At 39.4% G+C, this 15,537-nt stretch overlaps 1 protein-coding gene across 2 annotated transcripts in view; it reads right to left on the reverse strand.

The window, feature by feature from the left end:
• Window positions 1-431: 431 nt before the first annotated feature.
• Window positions 432-15,537, reverse strand: part of LOC106888420 (guanine nucleotide-binding protein subunit alpha-14) — an 83,704-nt gene continuing 68,598 nt past the window's right edge. For both annotated transcript variants that reach the window (XM_014942648.1, XM_014942649.1), the window contains 5 exons: window positions 12,561-12,715; window positions 10,280-10,408; window positions 6,677-6,806; window positions 5,183-5,336; window positions 432-4,197 (listed from right to left, as the gene is read on the reverse strand). In XM_014942648.1, coding sequence (XP_014798134.1) covers window positions 4,007-4,197; window positions 5,183-5,336; window positions 6,677-6,806; window positions 10,280-10,408; window positions 12,561-12,715 — 759 coding nt within the window. In that variant the 3' untranslated portion in view covers window positions 432-4,006. The remainder of the gene's footprint in view (window positions 4,198-5,182; window positions 5,337-6,676; window positions 6,807-10,279; window positions 10,409-12,560; window positions 12,716-15,537) is intronic.

Here is a 15,537-nt window from a genome sequence, read left to right on the forward strand (position 1 = left end):
TTTGAATACAACACTTAAGAGGATTGCTAAGTCTTAGTGGCTTGTTTGTAAATTGCTCCGTATCCATATGACTTTTAAATAGATTTGTATATATTTCCTGATATTTCAAGAATGAGAATATTCCACGAAACAATTCAGAAGATTTTTTTTTTTTCTTTCGCCCCTTTTTGAGCATTTTGCACTTGAATTCCAGAAAAGAACTACATAGAGACTGCATTGCTTGGAATCATGTAAGTATTGTACAAGCAAGAGTACACAGTATTTCTTTAGCAAATCATACAATTCTATAGTACCTTTTTCCAGCATTAAACTCTCCCAGTTGATCCCTTTCCATCTGCAGTGACTAACCTTTACTGAAGGTGCAACAAAAACTAAATGAGCAACCAATACCAATAAAACATTTACTTCCCTGGAACTAAGGATATAAGTGCCTAACAGTTAATTACCAAGCTGCGGTTTTGGTTTTTTATTCCTATGTTGATCAATTTATCTGTAACTTTTGTCGAGGAAGGGTCTCAGTTTCTACGCTTAAACATGTTACTAAACCAGACTGGGCGAAGGACCTGTTTCACTATTGTGTGCAATTATTATGGAAATTAATGCAATATTATGGAAAGGTTTGTGTGTTTGTTTTCCATTTTTGTAAAGGAATTGACACCATGTCACCATTGACACCATGTATTTCAAAAGAAAAGCGCTATTAAATGTGGGAACTGTTGGTGAAAAATACTTCTTAATATGCACTGTGTATTTGATGCAAAGTGATTCTGACTTAGATTTGCTTTTCATGTGTATTACAGTAATTGTTTCATTATGCAGATCAATATTTTACAAAGCATTTCACATTTTCATACAGAAAACATTTGTCTTTATAATCATCATCTCTTGAAATGCAACTTGTCATAGTGTGGTTATGCAATTCTTTAATGCCTTTTGCTTTTCTGTCTGTAACTGAACAAATCAGCAGATAGTGCACACCTTTCTTCCTGCCTGTAACTCTGTTCCTCAGCTAACATTTGCCTGTTATTCTTGCTGGTGGATTACTCTGGAATTTTCAGTATATGCACAGAATCATACAATAGTTTGGGCTGGAAGGGACGTTTAAAGGTCATCTAGTCACCTAGGAGCCTAAGCCTTGTTATTTAACCTAAGAAATGCAACAACATCTTGGTCACAGTTTTTTCTTTTGTGACTACAAGGGGGATTGAAGGATCTAAAATTCCACTCACAGCAGACACAGGATTTTTATAAAAAGGTTTTGATTATTTTCAGGGTGAATCTGGAACAAGAATTCTAAATATTCTTGTAATACTTCAAGGGAGGAGTAAAGTGGCTTTTAAGTCTCCTCCTGTAAGGAGTAAAAGAACGTGCATGCTATTAATGTTTATTAACTCCTTGTCTGTGGATCACCATATCAAAGGCTTAAATGAATGTGACTGCCAGAACAGGCATTAAGAGGTAGAAGACTAATTGGCAAAAAGGCAGAAAACCTGAATTCTCTTTTTGCTGGATGTCTCCCAGTTTTTTTTATCTTTGTGGGTTTTCATTCCTTATTGCATGAAGCAGATTGAGAACTATATGCAGAAGTTAGTCTCGGTAACTGCCCTTGTGAGGGCAGTTAAATGTTGTGTGAAAGAAAAGCATTCTTGTACTGATGGGCCCTGTGAAATGGTAACTCGGTCTGCAAAGCCTGTATTCCAGCAAAGCCAGGCTCCCGAATTCAGGGCGCCAATGCACTCCTCACATAGACAGCAGATCTCAGCTTAGGGTACGAAACTGTGAAGAGTTCCAACAGTGGTTTTTCATAGAATCATAGAAACATAGAATTTCCCAGGCCGGAAGGGACCTCCAAAGGTCATCTAGTCCGACCCCCCCCCGCAGTCAGCAGGGGCACCCCCAACTAGACCAGGTTGCCCAGGGCCTCATCGAGCCTCTCCTTGAATATCTCCAGGGATGGGGCCTCAACCAACTCCCTGGGCAACCTGTTTTCTGTAAGGGGCTCCAAACTGGATTGAGAAGTTCAAAGGTTTGAGCATTTCCTATGCTTTCCTCCATTGCATCTGCTGAAAGCGTTTTTGTCATCATCTTTTCATGTGGCTGGAATTCCTTAAGCACTGTAAACCTCCAATATCTACAGATTTCACGACAAGAAATGCTTTTGAATTATTTTTTGAGCAACCGTGGTTAGTTTAGGACAGCAGGTCTGAGGTCTGGTCCAGTGCTCCTGAGGGAGGGCAGAGATGACACGTGGGGGACACGGACCTCACAGACACAGAGGTGCTGGTTTATCCTCTGCTTTCTGTCACTCCCCCTGGGCTGTGGCTCTGTGCCCTGTTCCTCATCCCAGGGGGGTACCCGCCATGCTGTTCCCTCCATCCCCTACTGCGGGCACAACCCATCGGTCACTGTCCCTCCCTCCCAGGGTAAGAACAGGCTCCTCCTGCTTGTTGCAGCACTGAAGAAGTAATGAATGACTCAAATGGTACAGGCTGTTTTCACCCTAGCAACCAAAACCAGCTCTGAGCATGCTTTTTTTTTCTGTGTTGCTGGACAAAAGGGAACTGTGCTCTTCATTATGTGAAAGAGTAAACATTTTTTTTATGGGCAGTGGAAGGTCGGGGTGTGCTTTTCACAGGGCTGAACTATGAGTGTTATCAACCCGGCTGAAGACACAGAAGCCCTACTCGAGCTGAAAAATCAATATAACTTGATTTATTTTTTTTTCTGTGCTGCATAGAGATAGCTATTTTATGATAATACCAAGAACTATTGCTATAATATTTCTTCCTGGAAAAACAGAGTTTTCATGTATTTAAATACAGGAGAATCTCAACACACCTTTTGGATTGAATGACTGCTAATAGCAAACTCTTCTACTAAAAGACTCTCCTTACCAGTGTTGCTGGGTTAGCTGATCAAGTGCCAGTGACTACCCCAAAGTTTGCATGGGTAAAAAAGGTTTCAGGATTGCCCTGGTATCTTTATTATTTGGTCTGAGAATTTTTGACCCAGTGAAGAAGAACTGGCTGGCCTACGAGTGGTACTGCCATCTTTAGAAAGGTTTGTAGGGGGACAGGAAGCAGAGGAGATGGGGAAATGGCTGCAAATCTTCTAGAGGAGAAATCCATTATAAACTACCTGTGAAGCTCAATCACAGGAAAAGTGCAAAAAAAGCAAGTTATGTTAGTGACCTGGAGGAATTTAAGGCCTAGTTTATTGCAGGCAGCTGTGGATGATCTCCGAGCTCCTGTGACAGTGAAGACAGAACGTTTGCTAAATGCCTGCCTCTTTGAGAAACGCTTTTCCCCTTCAAAAAGGAATAAACTCCATGGACTGCCTCCAAGATCGTAATCTGCCATTTCTTAACTGTTAAATTTATTTTTGTAAGGCACTTGAACAAAAAGGCAGTGATATGCAAAGGTTACCAGTGATGAATCTTTTGTATTTTAGAATATTGTATTCCAATTTCTGGATTATTAGTTTTTGTTTGGCCTATCACTGCTTCTAAAGAGATGCTTCTAAGAAGTGTAATAGGTTTATGCTCGTCTTTCTAATACATTGTTCAGAACAAAAATATGTCTAGCACTACAAATAACATTGATTTGTAATTTTTAAGACACCGCTGTTTGAAATTTTATAAGCTATGATTGTAAATGCTAAATAAAATTTAAAAAAGAAAGGGGGAAAAAAAAGAAAAATCTTAAGAAAATACCAGCTGGACAGCAACAGTTACTTACATTCTTCTTAATATACTTAATTCCCACAGCTGTTAAAAGATAACTCACAAAACTAATACGGGAAATATGAACACAATATTTTAAATGTATAGCTTAAAAGGTAAGCTTTGAAGCTCATTCTTTAAAGTTCTCTTAATCCATACTTCTTCAGTCAATATAAATCCTCCTCCTGTTTCTGTGCGGTATTTGAAAAGACATCTTTCTTCTTTATCAGCATAGGCTGTGCTATGAGTAAGCTACACTTTGTGACTGCAACCATGTTTTTTTCTTTAAACCAGATTGAACTCCCTCAGGTTTAATTGCAGGATTGTGTCCTTGACAGCAGCGAAGACGAAGCGAATATTTTCTGTGTCTGTGGCACAAGTGAAGTGGGAATAGATTACTTTCTCCTTGTCCGGATTCTGATCCTGATACAGCTTCAAAATGAAGTCTCCGGCAGCTTTGACATCTTGTTTAGGTCCTAGTCAAAAGCATAGTTAGTGGTTTTGAATAGTTAAAAGCTACGGGTCAGGGAAGGAACATATGGACAGTATTTTAAGAGGCTAATTTAATATTTAGATGGCAAATCGTGGTACAGGCATACTCCCTTGCTGGCATTTTCTCTTTCATATGTTAGTGAAGCAAAAGCTGTTACAATTCTGCTTTCTAAAGCAGATGTGAAGTATGCTTTTTTCAGTGGTAAACTTACAGGTCAAAGTAATTTTTTTATAAAAACCTACACAACTGAAATTATCCTATTTGCTACATTATTGTAGTATGTCAAAGACCATGAGAGAAAATAAATTTTCTAAAACACACAGAGTAAACAGGATTCTGTTTGGCCAAGAGAAGGGTGGGTGTTTTCTCTGTAGCTATAAAATCATTATCACTCTTTCCATTAGTAATTGTGGAGTTCAACATGATATATGTCTTGCAGAATATAATACTGTATTAGTAACATAATATATCTGTGTTTATTTTCATCATTCTTTTGGCTACTTTAAGTACCAGTAACATTTGTGAAGAAAAGTTACGGAGGCTGCTTTTTAATTTTGGACTTTTATATAGATAAGAAATTGTAATAATGAATGCTATACTATGGGTTTTTACTATATAAGGAGCTGGATTAATAGCTGTATTCCCCAAGTTCCTCCCAATATCTCATCTCCTGAGATTGAAGATGAAAAGCACGTTTCCTCTCATAAATAAACAGTGATTGTGCCACTCTAATGGTAACAGAATGGCTGCAAGAAATCTCTTAAGACCATCCACAATGCTCCAGTGAAAAAACAAAGTTTCAGTAAAACTGAATAACTTAAGTTTGTATTTTAAAAGATAGAGTAGAAAAACATAGAAATCAAATATATTGAATAATTTCCCTTTCTATGTTCAGTTTAATGAGGAAAAACTAACTGGTTTAACTATGACTTTTAGCTTTCTGAAGATAGAGTGGGATAAATGCTTACCTGTGTATTCTGGAAAGTAACTAATTAGATGGGAATACATGATTTTCTCTTCTAGAAGATCTTTTTTATTTAAAAACAAAATGACTGAAGAATTCAGAAACCAGGGATATGTAATGATAGTTTTAAATAAGGCCTTGCTTTCTTCCATTCGATTCTACAACAACAAAAATTAATATCAAGTTATGCTCTCTAGTCATTAGCATATAGAAATCACATCGGCTAGAGACCATAAAGGGTTTATTTTAAAGCTTTTTAAAAATATATCATTTTTATTAAGCGCAATTGCAATGCCCCGGTTGATCATTACTCTTCGTGTTCTGTCCTTTAATCACTGGGTTTTGGATCACCACTATGAATGGCATGATGGCATGTAAAATCAAGGTAAGCCTTAATAATAGAAATTATTTGAATTCTTGTATGAGTTAGTGAGCAGCCATGGACTGCTGCTCTATGAAAGCCTCTCTTCTGACCTCTGAGAGCTGGAGCAGGGTGTATCAGGTCAAATATCTGATATTCACACACTGTAACAGAGCTAAAGGACAAGAGCATATGTACCCATCTATACTAACAATAAAGTTTGTCCATTTCAAGACAGGTCTAAGGAACACCACATTCAGAGACTGCTGTTTGGACTTCCTGGGGATAAGCTGGTGATGGCAGTCGCATTATTATTTACTTCCCAATGTCCAAAGTGACTATAGCAAAATGTTCGAAATACTGAAAGGAAAAAGACAATTACAGTTACCAAAGTTGTTCATGCATCAAAAGATGACAGGAAACTTTGAAAACTCTCTCAACTATAATGGATGCTGTGACACTTCAGCAGGTAAAGTAGGGTATGCTTTTCACAGTTCAACCAGATCCTGATCAAGTGATCATAAGTGCTTTGGGACTTCAGAGTTCAAATGGTATTAAGCCTTTTTGAAGGACATTTGAAGGAGTCCTCATACTCTAGCATGTAAAGCAACCACTACCAAAAGTGCAGTTGCACTAATAAGCTTTCCCCTAATTACCTACTGGGGATTTTTTGCATCATTCCCTACAACACCTTGCTACTGATGACGATGGTACTCTAGAACAGACAGGAGAACTCATCTTAATTTTTCTAACCTTGGGAAGGACGTAAATTTTAAGTTACTTTGTCTTAATTGTCCTTAATTAATACACAGGTTAATTCTGAAGGATCAGACTTAAAAAACAAAGAAACAAAAACGTAATTACAGATTACTGAGGTAGTTAGAGATATTCCTGATACTCAAATTCTCAAACATTTGATATGGCTCAAGTGATTTAAAACATTTTAAAATCATGTTTTGTCTTATAAGGTTGAGTTCATTTTTACAGGCAGGCTGCTAAAGTATTACAACTTCGGGACTGCTTGATGAGTTTCTTAATGTATTGCTAGTATTTGCAAATGTTTATGTCTATGTTTTTCTGCTGTCTTTCTTAAAAAACTTACATCTTTTTCTCTACCTTAGGTACCCCACTCCTTACCTCATTGTCACATTCTGCCAAGACTTGATCGTATTCATTTAATGCAACTAAGAAAATGATGGAAGTAACACTTTCAAAACAATGGATCCACTTCCTTCTTTCTGACCTTTGGCCACCTACATCCACCATCCTGTTAAACAGAAATACAGTCAACATATTAGTCATTCTTGTAAGATAATTTAGGTATAACCAAAGGCCTTACAATAAATCGCCTACTTGAGATAAGCTTGAACTGTGAAAAGTGTATCTTAACATTGTATCTTCTGTTTAATATTTAAACTTGATCCACTTACTGCAGTGCTACAACTTTCGCTGTTTCTTAGTGTTGTTTTGGGTTAATCCTAACAGGCAGCTCCTAGCATGGGTGGACGAAGGAAAAAAAGTGTAAAAGCAATAAAAATTGGGGGTTGAGAATTAAATAAATTGTTTAGTAAGTGAAGGGTAAGTGGAAGAACAGATAAAACACAAAACAAGTGATGCAAAAGCAATCACTCACCATCTCCCATGAGTAAACTGGTGCCCAACCAGTTCCCAAGAAATATACAGCCAACCTCACTAAAGCCCTCTCTTTTCACTTTTATCACTAAGCATGATGTTATATGGCACAAAATATGTCTTTGGTTAGTTCAGGTCATCTGCTTGGCTGTGTCCCCTCCCAACCTTAAGGGGAGGCAGTCTTAAAGGTGCAGGTGCAGGCTGTCCTCATGTGCCAAAAAACAAGCCGTTGGGGAAAAGACCAGCCTGGCTGAACAAAGAGATATGGTCACAGCTCAGGGAAAAAAAGGAGAGTTTATGGCCTTTAGAAGAAGGGGCAGGCCACTCAGGAAGGCTACAAAGATGTTGTAAAGCTATGTAAGGAGAAAATTAGAAGGACCAAAGCCCAACTGGAACTTCAGCTTTGGTTTTTAATAACATTAAAAAGACTTTCTACAAATATATTAGTATCAAAAGAACAACTAAGGAGAACCTCCATCCTTTATGAGATGAAGGCGGTATGTAGTGACAAAGGCTGAGGAGAAGGCTGGAGCTATGTAAGGAGAAAATTAGAAGGACCAAAGCCCAACTGGAACTTCAGCTTTGGTTTTTAATAACATTAAAAAGACTTTCTACAAATATATTAGTATCAAAAGAACAACTAAGGAGAACCTCCATCCTTTATGAGATGAAGGCGGTATGTAGTGACAAAGGCTGAGGAGAAGGCTGGGGTACTTAATGCCGCCTTTGCCTCAGTCTTCAGTAGTAGAGTACCCAGACGCCTGAGCTAGCAGATAGGGGCAGGGACCAGAATGAAGCCCCAGTAATCCAAAGTGAGATCGTGAGGGATCTGCTAGAACACCTAGACAGACACAAGTCTATGGGACTGGATGGGATCCGCCCGAGGGTACTGAGGGAGCTGGCAGAAGTGCTCAGTGAGCCACTCTCCATCATCTACCAGCAGTCCTGGCAAACTGGGGAGGTCCCAGGCCTGTCAGTCTGACCTTGGTGCCTGGGAAGGTCATGGAACAGATATGTAGTAAAGCCTTTGATACAGTGTCCCACAGTATCCTCCTGGAGAAACTGGCTGCCCATGGCTTGGACGGGAGTACTCTTTGCTGGGTTAAAAACTGGTTGGAGGGCCGGGCCTGGAGATTAGTGGTGCATGGAGTTAAACCTAGTTGGTGACTGGTTATGAGTGGTGTCCCACAGGGCTCAGTACTGGGGCCAATTCTCTTTAACATCTTTATCAATGATCTGGACGAGGGGATCGAGTGCACCCTCAGTAAGTTCACAGACAACACCAAGCTGGGTGGCAGTGTTGATCTGCTGGAGGGTAGAGAGGCTCTGCAGAGAGATCTCGACAGGCTGGATCGATGGGCCGAGACCAACAGGATGACTTTCAAAGTTTCAATAAGGCCAAGTGCTGGGGCCTGCACTTGGGTCACAACAACCCCCTGCAGCGCTACAGGCTGGGGGCAGAGTGGCTGGAGAGCTGCCGGGCAGAAAAGGACCTGGGGGTGTTGGTCGACTGTCGGCTGAACATGAGCCAGCAGTGTGCCCAGGTGGCCAAGAAGGCCAACAGCATCCTGGCCTGTATCAGGAACAGTGTGGCCAGCAGGACTAGGGAAATGATTGTCACCCTGTACTCGGCACTGGTGAGGCCCCACCTTGAATGCTGTGTCCAGTTTTGGGCCTCCCACTCCAAGAAGGACATTGAGGTGCTGGAGCGGGTCCAGAGAAGGGCAACGCAGATGGTGAGAGGTCTGGAGCACAAGCCTTAGAAGGAGCAGGTGAGGGAATTGGGGTTGTTTAGCCTGGAGAAAAGGAGGCTGAGGGGAGACCTCACCATGGTCTACAACTACCTGAAAGGAGGCTTTAGCAAGGTGGGGGTTGGTCTCTTCTCCCAAGTTAATGGCCTGAAGTTGTGCCAGGGGAGACTTAGATTGGATATTAAGAAAATTTTTTTACACTGAAAGGGTTATTAAGCATTGGAACAGGCTGCCCAGGAAAGTGGTTGAGTCACCATCCCTGCAGGTATTTAAAAGATGGGTAGACGTGGTGCTTAGAGATATGGTTTAGTGACGGTTTTTGTCAGTGTTAGGCTGATTTTTGGACTAGATGATCTGAAAGGTTCCTTCCAACCTAAGCAATTCTATGATTGTACTCAGAACAATCAAAACGCTCACAAATATCTTAGTTCCACATCAAATTCCTAAGGTTTTCCAGACAGTTAAGTACATCCCTCGCATTTTATCCACGTCAAAGTGTTCCCTAGAACATTCCATTTTCCAGGAAAAAAACCAAAAAAACAACAAATTCACAGGCTGGTTTGACCATGTGTTATCAGAGTGGATTCTGGTTCTATGTTGTAACTGAAGGCAGGTGTTTGCTCATGATCATGTGGGTGGTCTGGTGGAAGAACATCTATAATCATGCCACTGTGAATTCTGCAATTTGAAATAAAAAGAAAAAAAAAACAAAAAGAACTGCTTTCCCTTAGAAAATCAGTAACTTCACCTGTTGCTTGTCTAGTAGCAGCTATCATTTTAAGGTGCTGCTCAGATTTTCTTTCAACTTCATGTTTCTTTCTCTCAATTCCACTGAACATAAATTTTGTTGGGGTATATTACATGGCAGGAAGAACGGAAATATCTATAGTGGTGACCCTCCACTTTTTTTTATCCTCCTCCTTCCCTCAGTATCTCCAACGTCCTTTCCTAACTTCATATAGTTGAAAGCTGTAAACTCACTTGAGGGCTTTAGTGTATCTATTAGGGCCCTCTCTTCCAAACAGTCAGGAGGCAGAAACTGTTGGCTCTGAATGGAATTCAACTACATTCCAATATGAGCACTCATGTTACTACAAATACCTTGCTTCTGCACTCCCTTGTCTAAGGCTTCTAACAGCGTAACTACCAGTTCAGCATACACAGCAATTGGGCTGCTTGTATTTAAAAACTTTTTTCGTTTAAGGTAAATTTAAAAAAAAAATGTTTTGAAACCACTCAAGTTACTCTATTAACAACGGAGACTAAAAGGGCTGGAAACACATACAAAACTCATTGAATGCAAAAGCAGCAACTACTTCAATAACTGTACACTGAATCATTTGTCAGGCAGTCTTACCTAAATATAATATTTTCTAAATCAAAAGGATATTCAGTAATTCCTGTTGTTGGCACTCGGACTCTAAGAATATCTTGCTGAGTTGGCACAAATGAGGGCATAGCAATACGATCAAGGTCAGTAAGATAACTGAAAAGTTAAATATACAACAGAAACAAAATTAATGCACTATCATAAATTAATAACACAGATTCAAAATCAAAGTACTAACCAGTGATCACAGAAGTGTTCCCACAAAAGCAGCTAAACAGAAATTGAGCTGTGTATGGCCTCAGTGCAGTTGTTGCTGACTTAAAGCAATGAAACCCTTTACTTTAACTGACACCTGCACGTAATTTTCAGACAGAATAATACTAGTCAAGAGAGATGACGCCTGACTGTTCTACAATCAGCCTACAACCAAAATGATTAATTTTATTTGAATAATCTTTGCTATTACCCCAAAATAAACATCAGAATTGAGATTTAAACACAAGTATAAATATCAGTCCTAGCCATACTGTTTACCAACAGTACTCCATCCCCTGCCACTTCATCTGTGAGGATAATCTTGCACACAAATGTGAAAGGTTGCTAGACAGATCTCAGAAAAGCACTTAATAGAAAGCATTGCAAACACAAATGCTTCAAACTTACATATTTTTAACATAAAAGATGTTGTGTTTAGTTTCTCGTCTGTCCGTGCAGTAATTCTTAACTTTACCCTCCTTAGTTTCACACGGTCCTTGCACTTTTCATGGCTGGGATTAAATTCTAGGATGATATTCCTGTGCCTCAATAAATGAATGGTGTGTGCGCAAGGAGCAAAGAACCGATGCCTGGTATTACTCTCTGTAATCATTCTTCCCACCACTAGAAGGCAACATTAGATCATCCAAAATCCTAACAAGGCACAAAAAATATAAGGTGTTTTCCAAATCACAAAACATGTCTGCAGATCTGTAAAATCCTCCTTTTATTTAAGCACTAATTCCCTCCTTTTCCGCCGGTGGAAGAGGGAGGCTGTTGGTGTATTCTCCCCTTGCTTCCCAAAGATCCCTCACATTTGAGCTCCTAAATCAAAAATACTCACTCTTAATGTTATCACTTAGTGAGAAAATATTTCTCTAAAGAAAATTCCTTCTCTCCAGCAATGTACCAGGTTGTTACTGAGCTCTCAATTGTAATTACAAGGAAGATTTAATAAAATTTAAAATAAACCTGATTTTAAATTGTGGCTGCTTTCTTACAAAATTAGGCTACAGTAGACCATTCAGTGGCATACTTCTGCAATACAGGATTATTCAAGGACAAGGCAGACAAACATCTGTCAAGAATGATATAGCTTAACACACAGGAACAGATTGCCTAGGTGTAACCATTCTAAGTTAAAGTTTACCATAAATGCCTAATCTAAATGTTTCTTGCTGAATTTTAACCCTGTTAATTCTCAATCTTGGCAGACACAGAAATGTAAACTTTCTGTTCTCATGAAACAATCATTTTTTTCACAATTAAGTTTCTTGAAAATTGGGGGAGAGATTTATTTATTTGATTTTAGACTTCTTATTTATATCCTAAACTTTTCACGTAACAACTGGACTGTCTGACCTGCCTGCTTGTTGTCAATATATTTTGTACAGCTGTTTTTCATTATTTCCCCCTAGGGAAACTCAGTTATGTACCAGCTGTGTTGACCTCAGAACTGGGAGGGATGATCATTCCAGTATGTTCAGAAAGCCTAACATTAGTTTGTTTCATCACTCCAGCTTAAAATGTGTTGCGTACCACAGGCCAACAGAAACACAGGTGTAATTAATAAAATCAGAGTGAACCTACCTCTTCATTAGAGAAGGACAACGAAGCTGGTGAAGGGTCTAGAGCACAAGCCTTATGAGGAGTGGCCGAGGGAATTAGGGTTGTTTAGCCTGGAGAAAAGGAGGCTGAGGGGAGACCTCACCATGGTCTACAACTACCTGAAAGGAGGTTGTAGTGAGGTGGAGGTTGGTCTCTTCTCCCAAGTAACAAGTGAGGTTTAGATTGGATATCAAGAAAAATTTCTTCACCAAAAATGTAGTCAAGCATTGGAACAGGCTGCCCAGGGAAGTTGCTGAGACACCATCCCTGGAGGTATTTAAAGGACCTGTAGATGTGGTACTTAAGGATATGGTGTAGTGGTGGACTTGGTAGTGTTAGCTTAATGGTTGGACTTGATGATCTTAAGGGTCTTTTCCAACCTAAATGATTATATGATTAACTTCATTAAATCTGGTTTCTCCTTGTAATTACACAGTGTACTTACTACTTAGCGGAGTCTGAGAGCTGGAATTCCCTCCGTCTGTCATAGCATTCTTGAATTCCTGGGTCTTCCCAGAGCTTCTTGATTGCTTCAACTTGATTTCTTCCTAGCACTGTCACTTTATCCACTTCTACTTCTTTGATCATCTGAGCGTTCTCCTAATTAATTAAATGATTACGCTATTGTGAGAAAGGATTTTCGTTGGCATGCAACACACACTCTCCCCTTTCTTTATTATACTCTTCCCATCCCATGAGTTCCATGAGACTAAGCATCAGAAAGGAACCTAGGAGAAAATAAACAGTTTTAGTCCTTAAATGCATTTAATTTTTCAAGTCAAATGACTGCTGCTGAATGTTTTAACCAAGTTAGTCTTGCTTACTCTTATCTAGGTGTGATTTTTCTTCTTAAAATGGGACCTTGATAAAGATCCCATTTAAAACGGGACCTTGATAAAGATCAGAAGAAACTCTGAAGCTACTATTTTTAAACTCTCTAAATTTTAATACCAATTCATAACAGCGGTAATGTTTCTAAAATTCTAGACAATTTCTTTAGTAAAGATACTTTGGGTCTGTTTCTTGGTCTAGTGTGTTTCAGGACCTAGCATAAACAGTCATCAAGCAGGCATCAAGTTCGTACAAGCCATCTAATACCTGTCTCAATGAACGCAGGAAAGGTATTACTCTGTGTTAAGAAAGAATTCTTCTTTGCTCCCTGCTGTTAAGTGTAAGAGGTATTGCAAAGATAAACCAAAGATTTGCTTTTAAGGGATACAAAAGAATCTATTGTTCTGCAGCGAGTGGTATAGTTCACAGAATCACAGAATCTTCATGGTTGGAAGGGACCTTTGAGATCATCAAGTCCAACCAATCAATCAATCAGTCCAACCAACCAATCAATCAAGTTGATTTGCCTGAAGGAAAGGATGCCAATCAGAGGGACCTGGGCAGATTTGAGAAGTGGGCCTGTGCAAACCTCATGAAGTTCAACAAGGCCAACTGCAAGGTCCTGCACCTGGGTTGAGGCAATCCCCAACATCAATATAGGCTCGGGGACCAATGGATTGAGAGCAGTTCTGAGCACTGGTGGAGTACTTGGAGGAACTGGTGGATGAAAAGCTGGACATGAGCTGACAATGTGTGCCCACAGCCCAGAAAGTTGATTGTATCTTGGGCTGCATCAAAAGAAGTGTGGCCAGCAGGTTTCGTGAGGTGATTCTGTTCCTCTACTCCGCTCTGGTGAGACCCCACCTGAAGTACTGAGTACAGCTCTGGGGTGTCCAATACAAGAAAGTTATGGACCTGCTGGAGTGGGTCCAGAGGCAGGCCACAAAAATGATCAGAAGGCTGGAACACCTCTCCTATGAGGAAAACCTGAGAGAGTAGGGGTTGTTTAGCCTGGAGAAGAGAAGGCTCCAGGGAGACCTTACTGTGGCCTTTTGATACTTAAAGGGGGTTTATAAGAAAGACAAAGATCTTGTACTTGAGCCTGAAGTGAAAGGACAAGGGGCAACGATTTAGCTTGGACATAAGCTGTGGATGCCTCATCCCTGGAAGTGTTGAAGGTCAGACTGGATGCGGCTTTGAGAATCCTGACCAAATGAAAGGTGTCCCTGCCCATGGACAGGGAGGTGGGACCAGATGATCTTCAAATGACCCTTCCAACCCAACCAATTCTATGTTCTCTTCTGTTCAACTGAGTATGCATCGATGTTTGCCAATACCTTTAGCGATCTGGAAAATTATTGTTCTGAAATGAATTTAATATTGAAATAAACCTTTTTCCAGTATATTCCTAAATATCTAGATTTTAACTTAACTCCTCTTTAAAAATGAAAGAAGGTTTCTTCCTGACCTGTTATTTTAAGCCTGGGAGAGTAAAAAACAGTAACACTGCATATAGATCTGGTTTGGATTCCGGGCAGAACTTTGGCCTGAACTGGAAAATCCAAATACTGATACACCTGTTAATCCAGTCATGCAAAACAAGAAAAAGATCAGACAGAAAAGGGTAGTTTTCTGCAGTTATGGGGTCTTTAGTTATCATGGGCAACTGCAAAACTATGTAACATAGAGCCTAATGCCTCAAAACCAATTTCTCCTTGCTCAGTTCAAATTAATTTTAAGTATTTTAAGTTTCTAAAATGCTGTGAATATACTACTCTTCTGAGTTTTCATATTAAAGACTTACAATGCAATCACAATGCCTGGGGAAATCAGAATTTGATTGGAATTATCTCCAGTTTTACAGGTTTTATGTTACACAAACCAAATTCCAAGTCTTCTCATTTTTATTAAAACTGGTTTTGTTTCTTTTTTTCAAATAGTACCTACAAGCTTTAAATCTAACTGTTATAATTATTGCTACACTGTAAATTGTTAATCAACGTAAAATAGTTTAAAATACATCGTGGTATAAACCCTCCTGTTAGCATTTCTTGTAGATTCTTTACAGATGTAATGTAATCCATACTGGTTCTTCACCTTAATTTTGCAAAGCATAACAATGTTAGCAAGACAGGTAATATTGTCTATTGAATATTTTTTTTTGTTCTGTATCTATTACATCAAATGTTGATGCTGATCTAGAACAATGTAGGAAGAGCTTTACCTGTGATTTATACTTTATTTATGCCCTGTATATGAAGCAAGAGGTTAGAGACCCTGAGTCCTGGCAGTAACATTTTCAATCTTACCTGTTGAAAGATGTGCAGAATAATTTGGATTATGAGTAACTCTTCCTTCAAATCACTAAACCCATAGAACAGATACCCTTTTCTAGAGAAAAAAAAGGGCACTGATGTGCAAATACATAGCATCTTGACTGGGGTTGACTTGGGTTTCATTCCATGCTAAAACTTTGCACATGCCTAAGAGGGCTTCATGTAACTCTATCCGCAAAACTATCTTTGGTCCTTGTGAAAAAAAGTATTTTGTAGATATCTATATCTGCAAACCTCAGTCCTCTTATGTGGCCA

Source organism: Calidris pugnax, unplaced genomic scaffold, assembly GCF_001431845.1.
Source record: "Calidris pugnax isolate Ruff unplaced genomic scaffold, ASM143184v1 scaffold109, whole genome shotgun sequence".
Lineage (NCBI taxonomy): Eukaryota > Metazoa > Chordata > Aves > Charadriiformes > Scolopacidae > Calidris > Calidris pugnax.